At 42.6% G+C, this 22789-nt stretch overlaps 2 protein-coding genes across 8 annotated transcripts; one reads left to right on the top strand and one right to left on the bottom strand.

Moving 5' to 3' along the window:
• Positions 1–183: 183 nt before the first annotated feature.
• Positions 184–10493, top strand: rad51 (RAD51 recombinase). 4 transcript variants are annotated; one of them, XM_058612565.1, is made up of 10 exons: positions 184–298; positions 702–808; positions 1097–1234; positions 2376–2493; positions 4498–4589; positions 5561–5655; positions 5756–5869; positions 8629–8758; positions 9447–9568; positions 9999–10493. In XM_058612565.1, the coding sequence occupies exons 2-10, from the start codon at positions 719–721 to the stop codon at positions 10120–10122; spliced, it is 1023 nt and encodes a 340-aa protein (XP_058468548.1). In that variant the 5' UTR covers positions 184–298; positions 702–718; the 3' UTR covers positions 10123–10493. The 4 variants fall into 4 exon arrangements, with proteins under 4 accessions (XP_058468548.1, XP_058468547.1, XP_058468545.1 ...); XM_058612564.1 differs by having other exon boundaries at positions 653–808; XM_058612562.1 differs by having other exon boundaries at positions 184–307.
• Positions 10494–10748: 255 nt separating this feature from the next.
• On the bottom strand, positions 10749–21161 carry rmdn3 (regulator of microtubule dynamics 3). Of its 4 annotated transcripts, none has more exons than XM_058612557.1 (13): positions 21108–21161; positions 19123–19321; positions 18341–18542; positions 16105–16248; positions 14735–15068; positions 14079–14181; positions 13882–13942; positions 13729–13804; positions 13031–13108; positions 12595–12693; positions 12229–12282; positions 11677–11754; positions 10749–10967 (listed from the first exon to the last, which is right to left on the bottom strand). In XM_058612557.1, the coding sequence occupies exons 2-13, from the start codon at positions 19310–19312 to the stop codon at positions 10914–10916; spliced, it is 1473 nt and encodes a 490-aa protein (XP_058468540.1). In that variant the 5' UTR covers positions 19313–19321; positions 21108–21161; the 3' UTR covers positions 10749–10913. The 4 variants fall into 4 exon arrangements, with proteins under 4 accessions (XP_058468540.1, XP_058468541.1, XP_058468539.1 ...); XM_058612558.1 differs by having other exon boundaries at positions 19123–19223; positions 21108–21145; XM_058612556.1 differs by lacking the exon at positions 21108–21161 and adding an exon at positions 19634–19832.
• Between the last annotated feature and the right edge of the window lie 1628 nt (positions 21162–22789).

The raw sequence follows: 22789 nt of genomic DNA, 5'->3' as shown, positions 1-22789 counted from the left end.
ATATATATATATATATATATATATATATATATATATATACTGATTTGTCAACGTTTTTCTTTGTTCAATACAATAAAAATACAAAACACACACACGTGCGCACACACACTAACCAATGAGAACGTGTGTGTGTTTACGTCCAACGTGATTGCGTTGACGTGACTTTACGTCGTGCGTCACGTGTTGTGCGCGGGATCTTTGGTTATCAAACGCTGAGTTAGAGGGAGAAGTTCGAACAGATGAGAAGGAGAATCAGTCCCGGAAGATTGAAGCTGACACAGTGACTGACGACACACAGGTGAGACAGGTAAGAGCGACGTGACACAGCTGTGTGTGAGCCAGTGTTGTGCGTTAGCTTCTGATGCTAACGAACTAATGCAGACAACTGGTGAGACAGTGCTAATGCTAACAAGCTAACCCGCCCGTTTGTTTTGACTGTATATTGTGCTTGTTGCAAACACTTTGACCAGGTAACGTTCTTTCTAGTAAGTCTGTGAACTTGTTAGGAAGTAGGAAGGTTACACTTTATAAAATCACGAGCGCTGTAATGTCACTCAAATATTTCAGAACAGCCGTTCAACATCATTTCCTTACATTCATCCCTCATCTTCACATGGAGCATTCATTCATTCATTCATTCATTGTACACCAGGGTGTAGTCCAAACTACCCGTGACTCACTGAGTGTCCTCTGTGGACCAGGTCTTTATTCTTACACCATGGCAATGAGGAGCGAGGCCAGGGTGGAGGCAGAGGCAGAGGTGGAGGAGGAAGAACACTTCGGACCACAGCCTCTGTGTAGACTCGAGGTATAGTATGAAATACACTCATAGAGAAGATCTGTGTGTTATGTTTTCATGTTGTTGAAGCACAGGAGTCACTCACTGACTCAGAAGCTCATCTCACCTGAACTGTCCACACAGAGGCACTGACGCTGGAGCTCACAAGGCTGCAGTGTTGATTTTCTGACTGTGGTTCTTTTGATGAATCCATTCATTCATTTAATCAAATATAATGCAGACATGTACAAACTCTCCTATCTTCTCTTTTGTAATTAATATGTGGCTCCTTATATATTCCAATCTTTCCAATTGCAGCAATGTGGAATCAGTGCTAGTGACATCAAGAAGCTGGAGGATGCAGGTTTCCACACTATTGAGGCAGTAGCCTACGCACCGAAGAAGGAGCTGCTCAACATCAAGGGCATCAGTGAGGCAAAAGCTGACAAAATCCTAGTAAGAAAGCACAGATCAGTGTCATATTATACGGGATTTTATTTTCTTCTATTCTCTATGGCCTGATACATGCCTGCTATCAACATTTATCTTATGAAATCGCAATTGGACAGTGTTAAATCTTTAGTGCTCAATATTTAAATGTTACATTCACAGCGCATCAGAAGACTGTATCACTCCTTTCTCTTCTCTCTCTTCCTCTGTTTGTGTGTGCGTGTGTGCGTGTGTGTGTGTGTGAGAGAACTAGTTGGACTGTTTTGGTTATTGCTCAGAAATCCCCAGAGGGCGATGGAGGTTCAACCCTGGAAGTTGAAGTTGCTTTGAGCTTTAAATTTGAGTTTCTACAGTACTTTGTACAGTACGGTTCAAAGGCAGTTATACAGCACAGACTGCATTCAGAACACAGGCGCTCCAATGTCAATCACTGCATAGCAACTGCCAAGCCCATGGAAACCATCCCCAGCAGTATCGCGCTTTCCAGTAGATTCCAAGACGTAATCATGATCTTAGCATACATTAACCATATTAATGGTTATTTACATTAACCATATTATTGGTTATTTACATTAACCATATTAATGGTTATTTACATTAACCATATTTGGAAGGCTGTAGCACCTGGACTGTATCTATTTCACTGGTGTAAACAACTTCAGAAGCATGCTTCGCCCTGTTCTCAACTTCTTCAAAATCACTTGATTTCATTCAAGAGGCTAATATTTGACAGATTATACCTCAACCAGCCCGTTGTACTTGTTGGAGTACACTTAAACGGCCAGTACAACTCATACAATGTTCATTCCCACTTGCCACAAAGTGATTGCAGCTCCGAACTTGTAACCTTAACATGTTTTCCGCCCTAAGATCACTTGATTTCAGTCATGAGGCCAATATTTGGCAGATTATGCCTCACCTATTCTATTAGTTTGAATAACTTTAAATATGTCAGTACAACCTATAAAATGCTCATTTGCACTTGTCATAAAGTGATTGCAGCTCCTTCCTTGTAATGTTAAAATCACTGGATTTCATTCCGCACCAACCCCCAGTTTTACAATGTCGTGTAATAGTTTTGTAATTCCAGGCAGTTGCTCTTCAGGTGGGATTCTAATGCATTTTCTTTTTATTTCTGCCTTTTCAGACTGAAGCAGCCAAGCTGGTGCCTATGGGCTTCACCACAGCCACGGAGTTTCACCAGAGGAGAGCAGAAATCATCCAGATCTCAACAGGCTCCAAGGAGCTCGACAAGCTACTGCAAGGTCTGTTCTTGGGTTGGGCTGTATCCACATTTTAATACCAGGAAACCTTCTTTGCCAGGAAATTTTCATTTAATTTGATCTCTATTATCTAAAAAAGCAGTACATTTTGTAAAGTAAGTTTTGTTTTGGTGTAAATTGGGCAGCAAACACACAATAAACACAATTACTAACCAACTCTATTAAAAATATCAAATGACTACTCTATATAATCAATACTATTATTGATTACTACTGTGGTGTAGTGCAGTGAATATATTGTCAAACACAACCACACCCCCCCCCCCCCCCCCCCCCCACCCCCCCCAAAAGAGCACACCTGCAAGCTTATGCACACGCACACACACACACACACACACACACACACACACACACACACACACACACACACACACACACACACACACACACACTAATGCTGCAATCACACCGGGTGAGTTCACATACGAGTGACGGTGCTTCGCTGGTTAGATAATAAGATAATAAACTGAGACACTTGTGGAAGAAAAGTACCACAGACATCATTCTTAACGTTGTCTTCGACTCCTTTGTGCGCTCTTCATCAGATAAGTTCTTGTATTTGTGTTTGTGTTTGGTCACGTCGTAGCGATTTAGATTATAATCCTTAAACACAGACTTGTGTAGCACAAACTAAACACACGGCTTTACATTTGACATCTGTAAAGAAATATTTAGCAGTCCATGTCTTGTTGACAACGCGCCATTCAGGATTAACGTTTCTTTTTTTAACGTGAGCCGACACTTTTAGGGCCCAGGGGTAACTGGCTAGCGTCACCTGTCGCTGTGCAGACAGACGCAGATACGTGCGTGCATACGTCAGGCTTTTCACAATAAAAGCAACACAGTTGTATTGCATGCGCAGCTTAAATCAGGGTGTCCGCGGAGTCTTAAAAAGTATTAAAAGTTGATAAATCAATTTTAGGAAAATGACGGCCCTTAAGAAGTATTAAAAAGTCTTAATGGCGATTTCATGAGGTATTAAATTTTGTCCATAGAGGTTGACTGCAAAAAGTATGCATGAATGCATGCATTTATTAATTCATTTATTTTCCTCCCCGCGTTTGTTAAAAACTACGATGTGCAGACATGCTCGCCCTGCAAGATCGGCTCAGGGCAGCACGCGTACACATGGCGCTACGCATCTTGCGACAGCGAACACGCTCCTCCTCCCGGCTCGGAATAATATCCAAAATCGCCAGAGATGGGAAAATGTAAGTTTGCGGACTCCTGGTTGGAGATCCCTGAATTTCAGCAATGGCTGAAGCCTGTTGCTGAGAACAGCCGGCGGCCTTTTGTTTATATTGCAGAAAGAAGGCAAGCGTAGACTCCATGGATATCAACGCTGTTAAGTCACATATGCACGGTGCTTGTGCTCTATAGATTTAATTGCAAACTAAAACTGTTTGTGTTGTGTTGCTGATTACAGCTTGAAATGGCGATAAGGTCTTAAAATACTTTGAGAAGGTCTTGAAAAAGTCTTTGAAAGGTATTGAAATTAACTTCAAGATTCCTGCATAGACCCTGTTAAATACTTGTTCATCTGTGTTTATGACTGACATACCACGGGCTGGACAGGGACGTAAGATGCCCAGGTCTGCTCTAAAGAAAACACACCTGCACAAATATCACACAGTAATTATTTTAAAATGTTGATCAATGAAAATAAGAATAATAATTCCCATTCTCTCTCATATCGCAACGTCAGTCAAAATGATCGCAGTTGGATATATATAGTAGAAATAGTGCAGCCTGAGAAATGTTTATTGTGGACCATAATAATGAATAGGACAGATAACCTCAACACAACAGCAAAATAAATGGAATTAAATGAAATAAATACATAAAAAAGACAGAAAGCAAATAACTGATTAGCAATAGTAACAGTGACAATAGAAACACACACACACACCATTGAATATGTACTGTACTAGTGTATGCTAATGCTCCTGGTCCCTGAGAGTGACACGTGTGTGTGTGTGTGCGCAGGTGGGATTGAGACCGGCTCCATCACAGAGATGTTTGGAGAGTTTCGGACGGGGAAGACTCAGCTGTGCCACACGCTGGCTGTCACCTGTCAGGTACAGAGAGAGTCTCACTGGTGTCCTGTGAGAGGGGGAATGTATGCAGAGGTTTTTTTATTTTTAAATACAAGAAATCATGATTGTGTTTACAAGTAGGAGTGAGGGAGAGCAGTGTGTCGGACTAACATACCTGGATAATGTGGTTCAGGGTTTGATTCCTCCTGAATGTGTACGCTTAGTCAGACTTGGTGTTCTGCACATGCACCATGAAGGAGACGACATATAAACTGCACAACTGTTGCAGGAAAACAACAAACACGCATGAACATGAGCAGCAGGTACAAAAACAAGGGCCCTTTCTCAATATCCAACACAAGTACATACTTGCATACTTGACACAACCACAGCACCTTCACTGTCAAGGTCAACAGGAAACTGATTCACGCAAGCTTAGGGGGATACAGTGCAACCTATGGAGGCGGAGTCAAATATGTGGAGGAGGAAATAATGGCCCATTCTCAATACTCAAGTATGCGAGTATGTACTCCAGGCGTACTTCTTAAGTACGCCTGGAGTACATACTCGCCAAGTACAGAGTACACAAGTATGATTCTTCAATTGGAACAGCAATGACAGCCTGGAAATCCTTAAGGTTTCCATGCTGTCGCTTGGTAACTCAAAGCTTCATCATCATCATCATCATCAGCAGCAGTAGCAGCTTCATAGTCTGAATTCCTCTTCCTCCAAACACAGCCAGTTAAATTGATTCCAAGAGCTTGATGTTGGACAGGTGATGAGTTGAGATGAGGACTTGTCTATGGGAGTCAGAATACTTAGTATCTTTTTTAATGTGATTTTCTTTCACTGTTTAAATAAACCTGCCATTAAAACTATAGACGGTTCATTTGTTTGTCAGTGGACAAAGTTACAAAATCATTCTTTCCTTCACTGTTACTCAGACTCTGCAGCTCTTAGTCAGACTAGTCTGAGCTGGATTACACTCCTGAAACTCTTCTCTCTATCCACAGCTGCCCATTGATCAGGGAGGTGGAGAGGGTAAAGCCATGTACATTGACACAGAGGGAACCTTTAGGCCAGAGAGGCTTCTTGCTGTAGCAGAGAGGTGAGTCGGCAGCTCTTCTCTCTCTCACTCACTCACTCACTCACTCTCACTCACACACACTGGATGCAGTGACAGGTTGTGTGTTTCTCTCTGTCCTCAGGTACGGGCTTGTAGGCAGTGACGTTCTGGACAACGTGGCTTATGCCCGAGCCTTTAACACAGACCATCAGACCCAGCTTCTGTATCAAGCGTCTGCCATGATGGCTGAGTCCAGGTCAGTCACTGTGTGTTCAGGGTCCATTCACTGTGAGCACCCCCTGCTGCTGAGAACCACCCTGTTAAAACATGGCTGCCAGCAGGAACACAAGAAGAGCTTCACTTAGTCAAATCAACACTATAATCATTATCATCAGGATATCACGATAACGATACTTCATAATCGTTATCGTGCTATAACGATACTTCATAATCGTTATCGTCATGATATCACGATAACGATACTTCACACTCATTATCGCCAGGATATCACGATAACGATACTTCATACTCATCGCCATGATATCACGATAACGATACTTCATACTCATCGCCATGATATCACGATAACGATACTTCATAATCGTTATCGTGCTATAACGATACTTCATAATCGTTATCGTCATGATATCACGATAACGATACTTCACACTCATTATCGCCAGGATATCACGATAACGATACTTCATACTCATCGCCATGATATCACGATAACGATACTTCATACTCATCGCCATGATATCACGATAACGATACTTCATACTCATCATCGTCAGGATATCACGATAACGATACTTCATAATCATTATCGTCACAATAACGATACTTCATACTCATTACCGTCTTCTGTATCAAGAGTCTGCCATGATGGCTGAGTCCAGGTCAGTCACTGTGTGTTCAGGGTTCATTCACTGTGAGCACCCCCTGCTGCTGAGAACCACCCTGTTAAAACATGGCTGCCAGCAGGAACACAAGGAGAGCTTCACTTAGTCAAATCAACACTATCATCATTATCATCAGGATATCACGATAACGATACTTCATAATAGGGCTGAACGATATGGACAAAATTTCATATCTCGATATTCATGCCAGATATCTCGATATCGATATGATACGATATGACTACGGGTTCGGTGAAAACCAAGCATTTTTCAGAAAAATAAAAACATCATGATACAAAAGACTGTGGAAACTTTCCAGATGGAAAGTGTAGTTTTATTGATGAGAACTCACTGTGAGACTGTGTACACGGGTACCATGTCTTTTGCAATGTGGTATGTTATAGCGTCTGTAACGCCTTTATGTCCGGTGGACGTCGACTCATACGGTGTAACGCTACTGAACGCATCAGTAAACACACTTTGCTTGGGCTTCTTTTGGGATGACTGAGAAGTCCCCGGTGTTTCTCTCATTGTATTACACTCTTCGTGCAGCACGCGATGGTGTTGTTTCAGGTGGTGAAACATGTTTGTTGTGCTACCTTGCTTCGTCGTAATTTTCGCCAAGCACGACCTGCACAACACCTCGCTCTGGTTGACATCATCCTTTTTAAATCCAAAATACCTTCAAATAATGGAGAATGATTTATGTTTTGGCACAAAATTGCCACCGGCCGCATTATCTTCCGCACTCATGTCACTTTCTTTCCCGCTGTGTATGTCGTGTGTGTGTGTGCGCGTCTCAGTGTCCGTCTCCCTCCCGCCCTCCTTTGTTTGTCATTGGTTGGCTTCAGCTGTCGATCCACAGCAAGCATGAAATATGGTTTGTGGTTGGCTGGCCGTAGTGGTGCATTCAAGTGCAATCGTAAAAATGAAGTTTACTGTGACCGCCAGAGCTGTACATGCAGGGCGAGCGCGGGGGAAAATCTATATTGTTTATATCGTTGCTTTTTCAATATTAATATCTTGAATGTTCATATCTAGATAGCGATACGATAACGATATATCGTTCAGCCCTACTTCATAATCGTTATCGTGATATAACGATACTTCATAATCGTTATCGTCATGATATCACGATAACGATACTTCATACTCATTATCGGCAGGATATCACGATAACGATACTTCATACTCATCGCCATGATATAACGATAACGATACTTCATACTCATCATCGTCAGGATATCACGATAACGATACTTCATAATCATTATCGTCACAATAACGATACTTCATACTCATTACCGACTTCTGTATCAAGAGTCTGCCATGATGGCTGAGTCCAGGTCAGTCACTGTGTGTTCAGGGTTCATTCACTGTGAGCACCCCCTGCTGCTGAGAACCACCCTGTTAAAACATGGCTGCCAGCAGGAACACAAGGAGAGCTTCACTTTGTCAAATCAACACTATAATCATTATCATCATGATATCACGATAACGATACTTCATACTCGTTATCGGCATGATATCACGATAACTATATTTCATACTCCTTATCGCCAGGATATCACGATAACGATACTTCATACTCATTATTGTCAGGATATCACGATAACGATACTTCATACTCATTATCGTCACGATATCATGATAACGATACTTCATACTCATTATCGTCACAATATCACAATAACTATACTTCATACTCATCGTCACAATATCACAATAACTATACTTCATACTCATCGTCACGATACCACGATAACGATACTTCATACTCATCATCGTCACAATATCACAATAACTATACTTCATACTCATCATCGTCACAATACCACGATAACGATACTTCATACTCACCATCGTCAGGATATCACGATAACGATACTTCATAATCATTATCGTCACAATACGATACTTCATACTCATTATCGTCAGGATACCACGATAACAATACTTCATACTCACTATCGTCACAGTATCACGATAACCATACTTCATACTCACTATCATCAGGATATCACAATAATGATACTTCAGTGTTTGAAATCCTCACATTCACCCCAGTGACACTCTGTCTCACTGTCTCTCTCGCTGTCTCACTCTCTGTCAGGTATGCTCTGCTGATCGTGGACAGTGCCACAGCTCTGTACAGAACAGATTACTCAGGGAGAGGAGAGCTGTCAGCGAGGCAGGGACACCTGGGCCGTTTCCTGCGTATGCTGCTCAGACTGGCAGACGAGGTAGACGACTGTCTTCGTTATTATACATGATTTGTCTTCTGTCTTACACTTAAAGCTGGAGTGTGTAACTGTTTGTAAAGTTTGTGTGTGCACTCTTACCAACATGCTACTTTACACATGTAGCACTTATAGTCAGTGTGTTATCAGGCAGTCATTTCCATTACTATACAACCTCCTCTACATGGCTGCACTGCACACACACACGCACACACACACACACACACACACACACACACACACAGCTCACTGTGGTGTGTGGTTGTGAACTTTGTGTGTTAGCTTCCACGCTGGGTTAGAATCAGAATCACCTTTATTGTCATTATACAGTGTACAACGAGATTAAAGGACAGCTCTAGTAGTGCAAGGGAAGAGATAAGAGTAGAATAAGAGTTAGCTAACCTCTGACTCTTACTGTAGAACATATGGACTCGGTCTGGAGCAGGACTGCATCAGTCTGGACCAGGACTGCACCCTTGTTTGAAAATGTGAATCCCCATCTTCAAACAATAAAACACAATATTTTTGAACGTTTTTTTTTGCTTCTTGTGTTTTACACAAATCTAATTCCACACTATGTTCTGTATGTCGATATGACCGAATCACGTCATGTGGTGAATAAGGCCTGTGAAACAAATGCAGACGAATGGTGAGATGACTCTCTGAATCTCTGTCTGCTCTGTCTCTACAGTTTGGTGTTGCCGTGGTGATAAGCAATCAGGTGGTTGCACAGGTGGATGGGGCAGCCATGTTCTCGGCTGATCCAAAGAAACCAATAGGAGGCAACATTATGGCCCACGCCTCCACCACACGGTAAGTGTGACAGTGACAGACAGACACTTGCATCACGATATGGACATATATGGGAGGGGGGGTCCAACATGAAGTGATACTGATGTATATACAGGCTTTAGGTCACATGACGCTTCTCCTGTCGTGGAATTAAAACAGAATGCCTGCAAATAAACACCGTCTGTACACAGTAAGAAGAATCTAGTGCCATTTATTTATCACATTTTCTCTCAACTGTACCGTTCTGATCACGGCACGTTTGAGGTTCAGAGGTGAACAAATATAAACATTACTTATTGAAATGACTTTGGTTTCTAATGAGACATTTTTATTTATATGTATGAATCATAGTTTGCTTACGTCAGGTTTCCAATCTGTTCATGTGGAAACATCCTAATAAACAATTTGAACTGAAAAAGAGAAGAAAGCTCAGTTGTTGTAATTGTTGCAGTCTGTACCTGAGGAAAGGCCGAGGAGAGACGAGGATCTGTAAAATCTACGACTCGCCCTGTCTGCCCGAGGCTGAAGCCATGTTTGCCATCAATGCTGACGGAGTGGGCGACGCCAAGGACTGAGTGGGCGACGCCAAGGACTGAGTGGGCGACGCCAAGGACGGAGCAGCACTTGATCACACATGAAACCTCAGAGTGACTGAAGGCTGAGGCCGGTGCTGCACACGTGCAGATCAGTGAACCCTAACCAGCTGGAACACGGAGTTCAACTGAACACAAACATTATTTCATGCTTCTTTTAGTGTTGTGCCACCATTGTGAGACATTGTCATAATGAGGTTACAAAGAATTGTAAATGTTTCTTTTCTTTAATTTAGTCTGTGTTGAAAAGGCAGTTCCAACTTCATTTTACAATCAACATATTTTCACTGTCATTTCTTCTCGTTTCTTTACTGGAACCTTTGATGTCCAAATTAAATTTATTTTATTATTGACGTTAGAACTGAGCTGCTTCCACACAAACACATTTTAAGATCATTTGTTTATTTAAACTCCACTTTTATCTCACAGCCAATTAAATTCACAGAATCAAAAATACAATGTGAGGTGATGATAGGAGACCGAACAGAAGACACTATGCACATGACAAGAGAAATGGACCCGGTTTAGATTAAAGTGCTCAAAACACAGTGAATTACTTTTGTTGTAGTGATTACAAAAATCCCTCGTTATCTACAGTCAAGCCAGCGTACAATAAAATGCTTTTATTGGTCCAGGATATCACACAAAACATGAGAGGGAAAGTTGTTCAGTGTCCGAGGAATAAATAAAAACATTAATATCAAATCCATATACACACTCTAGTAAATAAATAGACATCAATAAACTCTATTTCACAAAGATACAATGAAGGTTCATTTCACAGCTAACATGTGAAGTTCAGTCTCCAGTTGAGATGTTTCTTCGTCCTTGGAAACAAAGACAAACAGTAAATACTGTGTTAGTGAAACTGGAACATTACGACTGCAGTGTCCACATGTCAGAAACAGACACTTTGTTCTTGTATGTGTGGCTTTGTGAGGACCTCACAGTCTGAGGGTTCATGTAAAGATTAGGGTTAAGCATGTAGTTGTGATGCTTAAGTTAAGGGGCTAGTGAATGCATCATATCCATGAGTTTCCTCACTACCAATCACTTTATAATGCACAAGATCACAATTTGCCTTGAAGGGCTTTCAGAGATGGTGTACAGCAAGTGACACCCTCTGTCCTTGGACCCTTTGTCCTCGGACCCTCTGTCCTTGGACCCTTTGTCCTCGGACCCTCACATCGAATGAGGAAAAACCACAAAAACCCTTCTACAGGGAAAATGAGAGAAACCTCAGGAGAGCCACAGGGGAGGGCTCCCTCTGTCAGAACAGACAGACAGACGTGCAGCAGGTGTCACATGTATAGAAACAAGTTCAGCAGGTACCACCTAATGGTACTGTTGTCAGTCAAGCCTGACCCAGGGCTTTACAGTTCTGTACCAGGATAGAAACGTGGCTTTAGTGAGGCAGATACTAGTCCAAATATTACAGAAGAAGCTACAGTATATTATTCATCTATTTGTCAAACTTATGGACAGTTATGGGTCAGTTTGAATGGCGTGTGTGTGTGTGTGTGTGTGTGTTCTCACATCATCCACGTTGTTCATCTTCACAGTCAGCTCCCTCCAGTTGATGGCCTCAGACATGTTTCCCAGCTCTTTGTGACACTGAAACAAACACGATGAGAAGTTTTCTCCTCACAATCACAACATACCTGTCGCCATGGTTACAAACATCAAACACCATGTTACTAAAGAAAACTTCAGAAATGGATGTTTTGTTTGTACAATTAAAAAAATAATAATTGCAAATAAATATTTCTGATTCAACAACTTTTTCTTCACAGCACTCCACTCTGTTGTTATCGTTGTTGTTATTGTTGTCGTCATTATTGTTGGTGTTATCGGTGTTAGTATTTTTGTTATTGTCGTTAGTATTGTCATTGTTGTTATTGTTGTTAGTATTGTTCTTGTTATTGTCGTTGTTAGTATTGTTGTTATTGTTGTTGTCGTCATTGTTTGTATTGTTGTCTTCGTCATTGTTGTTGTTAGTATTGTTGTTGTTGTCATTATTGTTATTATCATTCTTGTTATTGTTGTTGTTGTCATTATTGTTGTCGTTGTCGTCGTTGTTGTGCTTACCTTTGCGATGTAAAGTCTCACCATCTTGGAGAAGCCTGGACTCAGTTCCTCAGCCTGGAACAGAAGTAGAACAGTTTGACTAAATAAAACACTAGAGTACGTGAAGATCTGATAAATGTGATGAACACATGAATTAGAGTTGAAGAAAAACAGGTTGATTATAAAACTCTTTTAAACACATTGTTATTGTTCCTAATAATATGATCATGAGTCTGCAGGTTTATTTGAATATTTTATGATCATTATATTAATATAATATAATATCAACTTTGTCTCCTTCTCTTGGCTCCTCCCCCAGTGTGAACGCATCAGTGTTACCAGTGACGGAGAGTTCTGTAGCATTAACACACAAAGACAATGATGTACCTTGAGGAAGTTCTCAAGTGCATCATGCAGTGAGGAGGAGGGCGGGCTCTGGTAGAGGGCAGCAGCTGTCTTTGTCTCCAACCAGTCCAGAGAGGCTACCTACACACACACGTTGGACATTCATGACTTGAGGGGACATTGCATTGACTTAAATTCGTTTCCTGGAGACTTACTCTAACCTTAACCACAATTACTACTGGCCTAATCTTAATCCTAACCCTAACCCTAACTTTAAAACTTTAAAACATATCTTCACCTTAAAATGTATTTATTTACATTGTGGGGACTTGATTTTTGTCCCCACAAGAAGACAAGTCCCCATAATGTGACTGTGTAAACAGTTTTAGGTCCCCACAACATTAGTAATACACGCACGCGCACGCACACACACACACACACACACACACACACAGATATTAGGACGATGACCTCTCACCTCATAACACCATTTACCCAGCAGGTAGAAACACACGGGGTCATCGTCTCTGAGGGCAATGGCACGGTCCACATGCTCCTGTGGAGACATCACACACGTGAGCCCACAATACTCTGCATCCATCAGACAGTTTCCTGACTGACCTTCACCTCTCAAAGTAATGATGGACTGTGGTTTGTCTTCACTTAGCTGATTGGTTCTTGACATAATAGGAATTCTAACAGTCAAATATGGCCGTCAGCTGTGTACCAACCTGACTTGTGACAACATAACTGACACGGTCCCTTCACTAATGAACCCTGACCTCGTGAAGCTCACTGAGAGAAGGCCAAGGGTTTACAGTGCTGTCAATAAAGGGAATCTAAACTATAAAACATGTTTTTCTTTACTACATAATTCCATATGTGTTCATTCATAGTTTTGATGCCTTCAGTGAGAATCTACAATGTAAACAGTCCATTCAAGCTGTGACTGGCAGTGTGTGTGTGTGTGGTTAACATGAATCCCAGGCAGAGAAGTTTAGTTCAGAGTCACGGGAACTTGTGTATGTACAGATGTTTTAAACACATTAAAACATCTCAGAACTCGTCTTCGTCAGTGACAGTGACTCAGAGCTCGTCTTCGTCAGTGACAGTGACTCAGAGCTCGTCTTCGTCAGTGACTGTGACTCAGAGCTCGTCTTCATCAGTGACTGTTACCTTCAGGATGTGGCAGGTCTTCAGTTTGCCATGGATGCTTTCATGGTGGTAGTTCAGTGCCGTCACTACAGCAAACCTGAGGACAGAAACACAACCACTGCAACATCAGCAGGTCACAGTCAAGTTACTCTTCATCGTTCATTATCATCGTACCATTTATGACACTCTGCGTTCAGGCCGTTCTTCATCAGGGCTAGCTCCGCCTCCTCACGACCTGCAGCACCAACCATACAATACTCTACAATTACAGTGGTTTAGCATGTCTTTTTATACATTTACCACAGCTTTACTTTGTTTTAGTAAATGTCACTTCATCGGTGTGTGTGTGTGTGTGTGTGTGTGTGTGTTACCTTGTTGTGCATAAGTCTTCTTCTGTTGTTTGTCTTTAGTGGACTTGTACACATCAGTGTAGGCCCGAGCCAGTCGCCATAGAAACTCCCTGCTGTCTCCATACTGCAGCACAGAATCAACACTTTTCATCAAGATCAAATGTAACGCACACACTTCACCAGAGGTGGCCGAGAGCGAGGTTTCCCCTCTGGACTTTTATTCACTTTGCCGATGTGTTGCACCTTCTCTATACCCATGATGTTAGGCTCCAGATGTAATTTATCCTTGAGGAGCGCTGTCACTTTCTCTTCTGATTCAAACCATTTTTCATTGTCATTCTCTGGGATGCCGTCAATAATCACATCAGCCTACTTGCCTGCGCGTCCAATACATCTGCTTTAGCATTAATGACATTGTGCTGTCCCGGCTAACCAATTCACAGTTTGCTCTCCCGGCTTACAATGTGCTTAACAACACAGAGTATATAGCAGCAAAGCTCAATAAACTCACCGCTGTGTGCGGTTGTAACCGTTTGCGTGCCAGTCGCTCCTCTGTATGGTTTTATTGGTCGTGTGAGTGTGAGTCAGGCTGAATGTGTGGATATTGTGATATTGTGATATTGTGTATGGTTTTATTGGTCATGTGAGTGTGAGTCAGGGTCCAGTCACTCACTCACCTCTGTTCTGTTGTCCAGCAGCAGTCGACAGCCCTCAGCCTTTAAAGTGGCATCTCCTGTGTGGAGGATATCACTCTGAGCCAGGAGGAGAGCCAGCTCCACACTGGGAACTTCAGTCCTCAGCTGCAGCCTCCCCTCATCAACAACGTCCTCCTCCAGCTCGCCATCTTCCTCCTCCTCCTCCTCTTCTTCCTGAGAGTCTTCCTGGCGTAGGGTAAGGACTGTAGCACAGCTCCCGTCTTCTTCCTCAGACTCCTGCTCAGGCTCTTTGTTTCCCTCCTCTCCATCTGTGTCACGGTCTGTGTAGTCTGACTCAGCATATGCTGTGGAGTACCTGGGACATGAACAGAGGATTATACAGATTATAGTTAACAGGTCATTTACCAAAACTCCTAATTAATAATGGATGTTTCAATTGTCCAGGTTTTTAAAAATACACCTCTGTGACACCTCTGCATCAGCACTGACTCAGGTCTGTTCATTGGCCAATCGTATAATATTCACTCACACAAAGAGATTAAGGAGAACTTTTGTTTCATCAGTGGTTCCAGAGTCATATGAAAATAAACAACAACACATTCACTCACTCACTCACTCACACGATAAGAAAGCAACTCATCGTATCATTATGTAGTGATTCCAAATGATGTCCTAATGGTTTATCTGCAGTGGAATTACTGTCAGTAAGTAAGTTATGTACTCAGGTCGTGTTCAGTACACATGACACTGCTTAACTGTGTGGAATTGCCTCAGACTAATTAGTTAATGAAGCTTATTAAGAAGCCTATCAACCCTGGACCTCAGCCTATTCCCACCATCAACACGGCTGCCGCTCTTCTCTTCAGTGACAGAACACATGACAAACATGCTATGTTGTTGAGGGCCGGACCAATCGGCTGAATTAATTCCGCTCAATATTAATGTTATGGCTTTATAAAAAAGCATTGTAATGTTGGGCAGTATACAAACACACAATAAACTAAATGAAGGACAATGCAAATTGGATTCAATAATAATTAACTGTGAGTGACTATTGACGGCTCTCAGCAGTGCTGTCGCTAAATACACACTCCTGGTAAATATGTGACAAACTTCTATGCTGGATGCTGGAGATGAACGCATGTTTTCAGGTTTTTAAGTCTTTTTAACTCATCTACAGTTCGCCAGTGTTCGGTTTGACTCTTGTGTCGGATGTTGTGCTTCAAATAATGACACTCTCTGACCAATCAGTGGCTGACATCACATGTTAGTACTGGAACCTCATCAGAGCAGGCCTCAAAGAAGCACCAGATACCAGAGTCTAGAACTGTATAATACACACTGCTCATTGACCATATACACGGTCACCCCCCCCCAAACCCATGACGTACCCTCCTTCACTGGTCTCGCCACAGGTGCTGGTCAAACCCTGGCTGGCAGTGAAGTAAATGGAGCTGGAGCTGTTTGAATCTGTGCGCTCTCTGTGGATGACATGACGACGACGACGGACACGCTGACTGTCCTCCACTCCCCTTCTGAATGTAGCAGAGAGAGAACAAGCATGGACATGGTCATTCTTCGACATTCTATTCTGTCAAGATGCAACGTGTAGCTGACGGAGCCAAATCTAACTGAGAGAGGCTTCGTAAATGTCTGTCTGTCTGTCTGTCTGTCTGTCTGTCTGTCTGTCTGTCTGTCCGTCTGTCCGTCTGTCTGTCTGTCTGACTGTCCTCCACTCCCCTTCTGAATGTAGCAGAGAGAGAACAAGCATGGACATGGTCATTCTTCGACATTCTATTCTGTCAAGATGCAACGTGTAGCTGACGGAGCCAAATCTAACTGAGAGAGGCTTCGTAAATGTCTGTCTGTCTGTCTGTCTGTCTGTCTGTCTGTCTGTCTGTCTGTCCGTCTGTCCGTCTGTCTGTCTGTCTGACTGTCCTCCACTCCCCTTCTGAATGTAGCAGAGAGAGAACAAGCATGGACATGGTCATTCTTCGACATTCTATTCTGTCAAGATGCAACGTGTAGCTGACGGAGCCAAATCTAACTGAGAGAGGCTTCGTAAATGTCTGTCTGTCTGTCTGTCTGTCTGTCTGTCTGTGTGACTGTGTGACACTCTACACTGAGCGTAGGTGTGACCAGCGGTCGATGTCCGTCATTTTGACAGATAGTTTTGTAAAAAATACGTCAGTCTATTTTTTATGACAGCGGCGGGAGTGCAGCGCGACATCTCGGCAAAGAGTGATGCATACACAATTAGACAATCACGGTTAAAAGTGAGTGAAAGAAATGAAAGTGTTCTCAGCTGCCCTCCGTGCCCTCACACAGACCACTTCACATGGACGTTTTGTGCTCTGCTGCTCTGCTGCCACACTCTCATTACCAGCACCTTCGGTCAGGGTCTTAAAGTCCAGGACCATTTCTCCAAAGGACGTAATAACAGGTCGGCATGACTCTCTAAATGTGGGATTTCCCTAAAGTGCGAGCACTCTCTTGAGCGGGTGGAAATCCCACAGCATCCACTCCTTTTGCACCAGCGGCAAAGCTGCACCTCTCTGTGACGTGTGATGGTCACAGACACGCGCCAAGTCCTCCAGTCCATAGCACCTGGACAGCGAGAGTCATTAGCACGGTGTCTGAGATGATGCCCACATGCTCTGATGGAGGTGGTTCTCTCCTTGATGTACTCGACACCAGCAGGATCATATTTAATTGTACCGTTTCCACTGTTTACCAGTGGTTATTGATGGTGTTGTGTGTGAATTATTTTAAGTTACGTTCCATCTGTCACAATCACAGACAGCCTTCACATTTTACCGTCTGGGTTAACGCGAGCCCTGGATGTGACTGAGAGTGAATGGTAGTTCCTCTCTGTGTTTGATGGACTGCTGACCTACAGTATCTGACCCTGAGTCACAAAGTGACTTTGACAACAACTCCCATGATCACACACGGCCCCCCATAGTCATTAAACTAGGTATTTTATTGTTGTTTTGATAAAAAGAGAGAGAAATGACATAATGTGTGTTTACAGAACAGAGAAGAAAAAAGAAAGTACTCAAAACCTCTGAATAGAATTTAGTTCAAATCTGTCATTTATTCTGAATCTATGACGAGCAGAGAAACAGGATAAAGAACTGTCAGTCAGTCATCATCTACCGCTTTATCCTCTGCCAGAGGGTCGCGGGGGGTGCTGTGCCAATCTCAGCTACATCGGGCGATAGGCGGGGTCACACCCTGGACAGTTGGCCAGTCCATCGCAGGGCCACACACAGATAGAGACAAACAACCATTCACTCTCACACTCACGGTCAATTTAGAGTGTCCAATTTACCTAATCCCCACATTGCATGTTTTTGGACTGTGGGAGGAAGCCGGAGAACCCGGAGAGAACCCACGCACACACGGGGAGAACATGCAAACTCCATGCAGAAAGGCCCTTGTTCCAACCGGGGCTCGAACCCGGGTCTTATCGCTGCAAGGCGAGAGTGCTAACCACTACCCCACCGTTTAGCCCGGGTAAAGAACTGGTTTAAAGGAAAATAGTGGGAGAGTGTGTGTGATGAATTCACTACAATGTTACTGTCATATCTTGAAGAACCTCAAGATACAGCTCATGTCACTCACTTGACATCCTGGATAATTTGTAGGGCGATGTCCTGTAGACCTCCCCTCAACTCAGCCACCTCTGAGCGCAGCGAGGCCACGCAGCTCAGCACCTGGTCCAGCTGGTTCCTGAGCTCCAGCTGCTGCTCTGGTGACAGGCCCTGGACCGCAGCTTCCACCGCTGCCACAGCCTGCTGCTGGGCCTCTGCCTCTGCCTCCGCCTCTGGAGGAGCACACAGAGAACATGTTAGTCATGTGGCACACAGCACACCTTCACTTTTCCTACAACTGTTAGGCTTGGAATAGCAATGTCAATTTGATATTTGATCAGTTTCTCCTTAAATTGCAGCATTGATTCAAATGTTGCCAACATGTTTGTCACAACACTAGTTTTAAACTTCACTCCAATACCCAGGAAAACACTCACAACTCTCTGGAACTGTTACTCTTTCATTATAATACATTCATCTCTTGACTATTTCTCAATTCAATTCATTTTTGGTCCATAAAATGCTCATCAGTTCTACGATGTTCTAGGCCTTGTCCACAAACTAGAAAGATTTAGATTTATTGATGTCTTTGTTATATGGAGCAAAGACACCAGAAGATTTAAGAAGCTGACAAATCAGCTTGTTTTTTTAAAAACACTCAAACCAATGGATAACGATTTAATAATGTCTTACACAAGATGACACTGTTGGACCCTATAATGAGTTTGTTTTAGTATCTTAAATATTTTTTTCTAGTATCATTCGTATATGAAAGAGAAAGAGAGAGAGAGAGAGAGAGAGAGAGAAGCCCACCCTGGTCATCCAGCGTCTGCTGCAGCAGCGCAGCTCCATCAGCCTGCTCCATCAGCCGGTGACATGTTCGGACCTCCAGCTCCACTCCGTGGCATCTTTTCCTGTAAATGATGAGGGCAATCAGGCCCAAACCAGCTGTGGCTGCAACTGCAATCCCAATGAAGCCGCTTCTGCCGAGCGGCGTGTTCATGTCTCCACCCTGAGCACAGCACACACAGGCCGGTTGTTACTGAGGGGAATGTCACTGACCTACAGACGCCACACGAACGTGTCCACCATTTAGCCTGGCTCAGCCTGGCTTAGCCTGGTTTAGCCTAGCTCAGCCTGGTTTAGCCTGGCTCAGCCTGGTTTAGCCTGGCTCAGCCTGGTTCAGCCTGGTTTAGCCTGGCTCAGCCTGGTTTAGCCTGGTTTAGCCTGACTCAGCCTGGTTTAGCCTGACTCAGCCTGACTCAGCCTGGTTTAGCCTGGTTTAGCCTGGCTCAGGCTACCATGGGCAGCACAGCACGCTCACCGCTAGCACGTTAGCCCGTTAGCGTCAGGTGGTGATGTTTTGATATATTTCGACACGTTTCTCGCTCAGTGTCCCGCCAATGACGTGTGTTGAAGTACAAACGTCGTTCGGTCCATAATGATGATGACGATGATGCTACAAACGGAACTTCCTCACCTCAGGAACATCGCTGCGAACGCACGTGAATAACAACTTCCGGTTTCAATGTACAAAATAAAGTCATTTCCGGCAGCGAAAGACACTTGACAGAAAGGAGGGATTTCATGTGTCTCAGCACTTTTGTATCAAGGTCTGTAAAAGTTTTTCACGCTTTGTAATATTTTCACTTAAAATCATGTATGACAAGTGAGCGCAACAAGAGGCAAGGGTTTGGGTAAAGATATTAGATATTAGAGACAAGGCATTGTGTTTGTGTGCACAGTGGATTCACTGTGTCCCCACCAGTCCTGTAATCAAACCTACACCCTTGACCCCAGGACATGATGTCATCCACTCTGAACCAATGCAAACTTCTGGAAGAGACTGAAAATGCCATGAATTTACAGGGAAAATTTACTAACTGGGAAAAAGTTATGAAAGAAGTTTGTACATTGAAGTATGCGTAACTAAGAAACTAGTAAGGAGCTCAAAATGTCTGTTTTCTTTTTAATAGTGAAGAAATGTACAAAAAACATTGAATACTTTGGAAATAATTTAATATTCCAAATACAAAATACAAGCAATAACGTCCTAATTGAGCTGAAGTTTTTGTGTTGAATGGCCAAGAAAGGGCATAAGGAAAATATTATCATAGTATATGAGATTGTTTGCGGTATTCCACTATAAACCAGGACCGCTCCTAGTATTCCTAGTCGAGGAAGGGCCCTCGCCCTCGGGGGGTGCAGCAGTTCCCTGACCTCATTATCTTCCTCACTTCGCAGTCACATGGCTTCACCTTTATTCAGGTATATTTGCCAACAAGTGTCAGTGATCTGCCTACTTCTCTAGTACAAATTGACGTGTTCAGATCGATAAATGTACGGTGAAGTTAAAGGGCACTTCCTGTTTCGGATGACCTGCTTCCTGTCAGATGTGTTCCTTGGTCTCACGTTTTGAGATCGGTCAATGTATGGTCAAGTGAAAGGGCACCACAGAGTCGGTCGCTTGTGTCATGTATGAAGTTTCGAGCTAAATTTTGATAACTTTTCATTTTTGATGTGTCTAGTACAAATGAATGTATTTTTTATGATGGTAGTTTTGATCAAATTGAAACTTACAATTGGGGGTGCTATTGAGCCATAATGCCAACGCATGGGTCCATGCACTCTGCCACTATCACATTTTCACCACACCTGACCTCCATGCCAAGTTTCCAGTTTTTATGCATGAACCCACTACAAACAAACAATATGCTCCTCCATCTTTGTGAAAGGAGCTGTTTCGGCCTCTGGCGTCTAATTTATAAACAGTCCAGATCTACATCCAGATCACTTACTTGTTTTGTTCTTCCAGCTCCATAGATTCAAGATAGAGCTAAAAGAAACTGTGTATAATGTATACTGTTGTAAAAGATTGTTTAGGTTACAAGAATGAAGGTTAGATGAAAGCTCTTCAAAGCCATAAAAGCTGAGGAAGCTCCTCTGCCGGTCTGATGGTGTGATCGTCACGTTTAATGTGAGAAGGGGATGAGACTGAGGAGATGAGAGGATTTACAGGAACTTTGAGCTGTGGAGGGTACACTGTACACAGTGTGTTGAATGTTGAATCTTGACATGCTGCTTTGCTCACATCTTTAGGATTACTGTTCTTTAACCTGTTGACATATCGACCAATGACTTTAGATGTATTTGAATCTACGTCTCTATCTATGTTAACCAGTGTTGGAAATGTTACTTTAAAAAAGTCATTAGTTACAGTTACCAGTTACTTCTCCTAAAAAGTAACTGAATTAGTTACTGAATTACAAATTCTAAAAGTTACTAGTGAAAGTAACTATTGCGTTACATTTCAAGTGCTCAAAGAATTTGGACCTCACCTCTACCGCCTCTTTAACAGCACTTAAAATTCATGTGTATGTTCAATTATTTATGATACATCTGAATATTATAATGAAATGGACACAGTACAATAAATGACTAAGAGACGTAGTTTAATGAGTTGTTTTGATTGCGTGGCTCTGTCTTCGTCTTCTTCACTGGTCAGAATTGCTTGACACCAACTCGGAGAAGCACTTTTGTCCAGGGCATAATGTGCATTCAACGTATAAATTATTTCCTTTCATTTCATTTCCATAAAAGTAATGACACACACACACACACACACACAGTCTTCTCTGTCCTTGTGTTGCATATTCTTTATCATATTTGAATTCTGTGTCCTTTAAAATCCTCACATGACATTTGGTGTGGAAACCAGTAGAACAAGTTGGCAAATAGAACTGTTTGTGACTTGAGACAAAGTCACTAGATGAAGGGCTGAATGGTTTCCCTGTGAGATATGCAGTCAAACCAGTGGAACCACTGAGATTCACACAGGAAATATTCTTGTTTTTCTGAGATGAACTTTGCTGTGAAAATGTTACCAATGTTTTCATGAAATGTCCAAACAGGTAACACATGGGACACAGTTTACCTGGAACATCAAATCAACAGAAAAGTATAAATAGCAGCCTTGGATGTTTCTGTAATATTACAGTATGTGTTTGCCTTGTGTCATTGGTGCTACTGTTGTTGTTATTGCTTTCTTGTTTATCTGCCCAGTTAAGAGTTAAAAGAGTTGAAAAAGATAAAACATTATCTTCACATGCATGAACTCATTTTCAGTTTAAGCATGAAATATCTTCAAGATTCAAGGACACTGAAGAATTCTTTATTGTCATAAAAAAGGTTTATCTTTACATCCTGATCACAGGGTTTAATACCAGAGCTGTGTCTTCACTGGGTGACGGTAGCTCAGTGGTAGGGCGAGTTTCCTTTCAACTGTACGGTTGTGGGTTTGATTCCTGCCTCCGCTAGTGGCTAGAGATGCTGATGCACTTAACCCTGAAAGCTGAGTGATAGAAAATGCTCAGAAAATACAGCAGTTTGTCAACACTGGTGCCTGAGGTTTATGTTCTTTTGCAGGTTGCCTACACTCCAACAGTATCCTTATATTATTTAAACTTTCAATATAATGCAA

This window comes from Solea solea, chromosome 17 (assembly GCF_958295425.1).
Source record: "Solea solea chromosome 17, fSolSol10.1, whole genome shotgun sequence".
NCBI lineage: Eukaryota > Metazoa > Chordata > Actinopteri > Pleuronectiformes > Soleidae > Solea > Solea solea.
Note: the sequence above shows the minus strand (reverse complement) of the source record. Positions and strands in the feature narration are given on the sequence as shown.